The sequence below is a fragment of the Notothenia coriiceps genome, unplaced genomic scaffold, assembly GCF_000735185.1.
Source record: "Notothenia coriiceps isolate Sejong01 unplaced genomic scaffold, NC01 NC01_scaffold00032071, whole genome shotgun sequence".
In the NCBI taxonomy this organism is placed as follows: Eukaryota; Metazoa; Chordata; class Actinopteri; order Perciformes; family Nototheniidae; genus Notothenia; species Notothenia coriiceps.
Window position 1 is genome coordinate 1 of NW_011364772.1, and position 4,187 is coordinate 4,187.

The 4,187-nt window shown below is 40.1% G+C and overlaps 1 protein-coding gene across 1 annotated transcript; it reads right to left on the reverse strand.

Annotated features, from left to right (window-relative positions):
• Positions 1 to 493: 493 nt before the first annotated feature.
• On the reverse strand, positions 494 to 4,163 carry LOC104960612 (stathmin-4-like). The gene is made up of 4 exons (XM_010788694.1): positions 4,041 to 4,163; positions 1,960 to 2,021; positions 1,637 to 1,723; positions 494 to 931 (listed from the first exon to the last, which is right to left on the reverse strand). The coding sequence occupies exons 1-4, from the start codon at positions 4,109 to 4,111 to the stop codon at positions 699 to 701; spliced, it is 453 nt and encodes a 150-aa protein (XP_010786996.1). The 5' UTR covers positions 4,112 to 4,163; the 3' UTR covers positions 494 to 698.
• Between the last annotated feature and the right edge of the window lie 24 nt (positions 4,164 to 4,187).

The following is a 4,187-nucleotide window of genomic DNA, read 5'->3' on the forward strand; positions in this document are numbered from 1 at the left end:
CTCATGTTTTTATCAGATCTGACAGAAGAACGGATCATTCAAACACAGTCTAAACATAGAAGAGATTCTTCATGGTCTTATTTTGCTGATTTTAATGGCAATCAATGGTCAAAAGACCTAAACAAGAGGACTGCTTGCTTTTTATTTTGTATTCCTTAGATAGTCACCACTTGTAATAGCGTGAAATAACTTCTGGGGTTCCTCAGGGATCGATACTAGGGCACCTTCTCCTTTAGTTTGGTGCATTGTTCTGTCCACCAGTTGAATGTGTTTGCTATGTCACAACCTTTCTTGCAAAGGTATTTTCATTTCGCATCAGAACAAACGGCCTTCTCTCAGAGTAGTTTGCGCAGTAGTTGGCGCTATAGGCTAATCTCTACTCCAGTAAACAGAGGAGACATCTAACCATCTACAAAAAAATCTTCTTTTATTTCAGCTCTAACAATAAATGCTGACAAGCACATATATGTCAGCACCAACAGCTGATCAGTCATGTGACTTCAATGTCACAACTTATTCTGCAAATATAGCATCGAGTCTCGCAAATAACACTTTCCACATTTTCATTCTTTGCAGTTATCATCGACTTTTCTAATACGTTTCCTCAAAAAATACATTTCTGGAAACACGCTATTGTGATCGTGTCAGCATTAAGCTCAAAGCACTCTTAAAGGGGTCAAACTAAATGAGTTGGAGAACTAATGTGATGTTATTCCACCCACCTTCCTCCTCTCCTGGGCGGCGTCCAGCTTCTTCTGGATCTCCTCCAGAGAGGGCTTCTGGCGGGGGGGTGTGGTTGCTCTCAGCTCGGGGCCGCCGTCAAACGTTGGCGGCTTCAGGATGACTTCGAAGGCCTGGCCGCTCGAACGCTTGCTCAGCTCGATCACCTCCATGTGCCGGATGTTGCACAGGTTCAAGTCCACCACGCCCGCTGTAGAAAGAGATAGAAAATGCATAAATAAATCACTCGTGCAGCGAGAAGTTAAGACAGGGGTGTCCAAACTACGGCATGGGGGCCAAATGCGGCCCGGGTCCCATTTTGAATCAGCCCTCAGCCAATTCAGAAAGTATAATGGAGTATGGCCCAAAAATGAAACTTGTGCTTGTCTGATATTGTACTTCTTAAATATAGATGAAAACAGATATTACACAGTAGTATTCATGTGTTAATAAGCCCACTCTTCAAACAAATTCAGTCAAATAAAGTTGAAAACATCTTCTAACATATCTTAGTTGATAAGCAAAAAGCCCAAATACTTATTTACATAACCACCTTGAAATAGACCCTTCATATTTCTCCTTGTTCTAATCTATCTGAGGCTTAAGTTTTAAGGATGAGCTGTTAGCACAATAAATGAATCCCTATGGAAAGCTGTGATGTACGCAGTTTTTTCTTAACGCATATTCAAGTATTAATCATAATCGACCTACATTTGATTGATTTTGCTAACTTAATACGGAACTTATGAGGCAGTAAACCTCTAGTGAACGACTCAGCCCTTTGTATATTTTTCTGTATGTGGCCCACGGTGAAAAAAGTTTGGACACCCCTGAGCAAAGACTTTATCAGAAGTGGGAATGTCATTTTAAGTGTGAATATATTATTATTTTGTATATAATAAAGAGAGTTACTGACCTTCCTTCTTGTCCTCCGTGATTCTGGGTAGGATGCAGGAGCAGAAGAGAGACACCAGGGGGAGCTCTCTCAGCTTCTCTCGGTACGCTGCAGCCATTACAGGCAGAGAAGAAGAGTGAGACACTTTCAGTCACATTAACAAACAAGATACATATGATAATACATTTAAAATAAGATTATTGTAATATTAATGATAAAATAATATTATTATTACAAATAATAATAAATCATCTGTTCATTATTTAAAATAATTACCTTGAAAATAATAATACAAATAAAAAGACTGTCAAAAAAATAAATAATAATCATAATAAGATGTTTACCTGCTAGAGTCATTGTGCTGCTGTTTCCTGTCAAAGACACTGTGGTGAGGTAGAGTCTGTTCCTGAGGAGACACACAGGAAACACATTATTAATATTAATATTACAATAAATCCAGAATAAACAACAAACACATTATAACACGTTACTTTTCCCCGAGTTACGCTTCTCAGGCAATCACACACTTTGGCATCTCTCACAGGATCAGGAAGTAAACAACACCACAACAACAACAACAAATAAAAAGAAAACAACTGAGGAAAACATAAAACAACGTGAAGAAAGAAATGGAAAATGGGAGAAAAACACGAGATCTTAAAGTATTTATATCAAGATGTGAATATTAGTAGAGGATCTAAGAAATAGATAACATACAATATGAGTGAGAATACTCTGTAATGGACTAGTCTACTAATAAAAGTACATAAAAACAAGATATTATAAAAACTATAAAGTGTGCAAGGTAGCTACAGATTTCTAACATAAAATATAATGTTAAATATAAGTTTGGCTTTAAAGGATAAGCACTTTTTACATTTCTAATGCATCATTTAGTCAAGCTGTTCCACCGGAGCCTTGTTACTGTATTTGTTATGATTATCAATGCTATAAATATATATCCAATATTTTAAAGTTTGCATTTTTGGCTTTTTGGCTTTTGTATTTAATATAAAGTAATCTTTAATGCTTAATGTTGGTTAATGTTGCCTCTTGCTTTATTCACGTTGACTCACACCTCGGGGAGTTTCTTTAAAAAGCTGCTCCTGGTTAAGTATTCATTTACAGGTCGTGTTTGGCAGCTTCAGGAACTGAGTCATCGGTAACGAGTCGATCTGTGACTCCAGCAGATTAAAATAATTCCAATGTGTGAAAAATGAATCAGCAGCGAAGACACGACACGCTGCAGAGTTTAACCTCAGAGCAGATTCAGCCTTTACACACACACACACACACACACACACACACACACACACACACACACACACACACACACACGTGTGCGCGCGTGTGCGCGCGTGCATGTGTGTGTGCGCGCGCAGAGACTAAGAGATGATGTCATTGTAGCCAGTCAGCGCATCTCCCTCTGCAGCGCTCGAGAGCGAAACAGACGGTAAAAACTGAAGGAAATCGAACTAAAAACGTTAGAAAGACGCAGCAGCAGCAGACACAGAAACATGCGAGACGTTGAATCAGAATCTGCAGAGGACTTCATAAAGACGAGGCAAGCCTTGCATCTGTGTGTGGAGCTGCAGACACGCACAGAGGCTCTAAGAATAACGAGAGTATAATGGAAACGGGCAGATCGTGAATGTAAGTATGAGATATATGTGAAATCATGAATATAAATGTGTGCGTGTGTGCGAGTGTGTGTGTGTGTGTGTGCGTGTGTGCGTGTGCAGAGACTAAGAGATGATGTCATCGTAGCCAGTCAGCGCATCTCCCTCTGCAGAGCGAGCGGCTTTGACTGAACTGATGGTAAACACAGAGACAAGTCTAACAAAAAAAAACGCAGCAAACACAAATATCATATATATTACAACTAAATCAGAATCTGCAGATGAATTAAAAACTGAAGACGAGCGAAACCTTGCATCTGTCTGCAGAGCTGCAAACACGCATAGAGGCTTTAAAGATAACGAGAAATAAGATCAAATCGTGCAGATTGTAGAGATGTGAATGAATATAAATATGTGTGTGTGAGATGTATAAGTGTGCAGAATATAGTGTGTGTGTGTGTGTGTGTGTGTGTGTGTGTGTGTGTGTGTGCGTGCGTGTGTGTGTGTGCGCGTGTGTGTGCAGAGACTAAGAGATGATGTCATTGTAGCCAGTAAGCTGCAGAGCGAGCAGCTTTGACTGAACTGATGGTAAACACAGAGACAGAAACAACAGCAGGAACAGAAATGGAAACATTAAATCAGAATGAATTACATTCTGAAGACATCTGTCTGCAGAGCTGCAAACACGCACACAGGCTTAGAGAAATAAAGATCACAACGTGCAGATATTAGAGATGTAAGTGAATATAAATGTGTGTGTGTGAGAGAGTGTGTGTGAGAGTGTGTGTGAGAGAGTGTGTACTCACCCTGCAGTGATGCTGGTCGTCTCTGAAGCTCTGAAGATCTGCAGCTCAGCTTCAGCACCTCTCTGCTGCATGACATCACCACGCAGGCAGCTGATTGGCTGACAGGGATGCTGCGCTGTGATTGGTCCAACAGGGCAGAGGCAGGAG

Excerpts from the sequence above, each read along its gene's own strand:
- LOC104960612 (XM_010788694.1), bottom strand. The coding sequence starts at position 4,111 with ATGCAGCAGAGAGGTGCTGAAGCTGAGCTGCAGATCTTCAGAGCTTCA. Across the intron at positions 2,022-4,040 it reads ACGACCAGCATCACTGCAGG|GAACAGACTCTACCTCACCA; the intron begins GTGAGTACACAC and ends GTGTCTCCTCAG. Across the intron at positions 932-1,636 it reads CACGGAGGACAAGAAGGAAG|CGGGCGTGGTGGACTTGAAC; the intron begins GTCAGTAACTCT and ends CTCTTTCTACAG.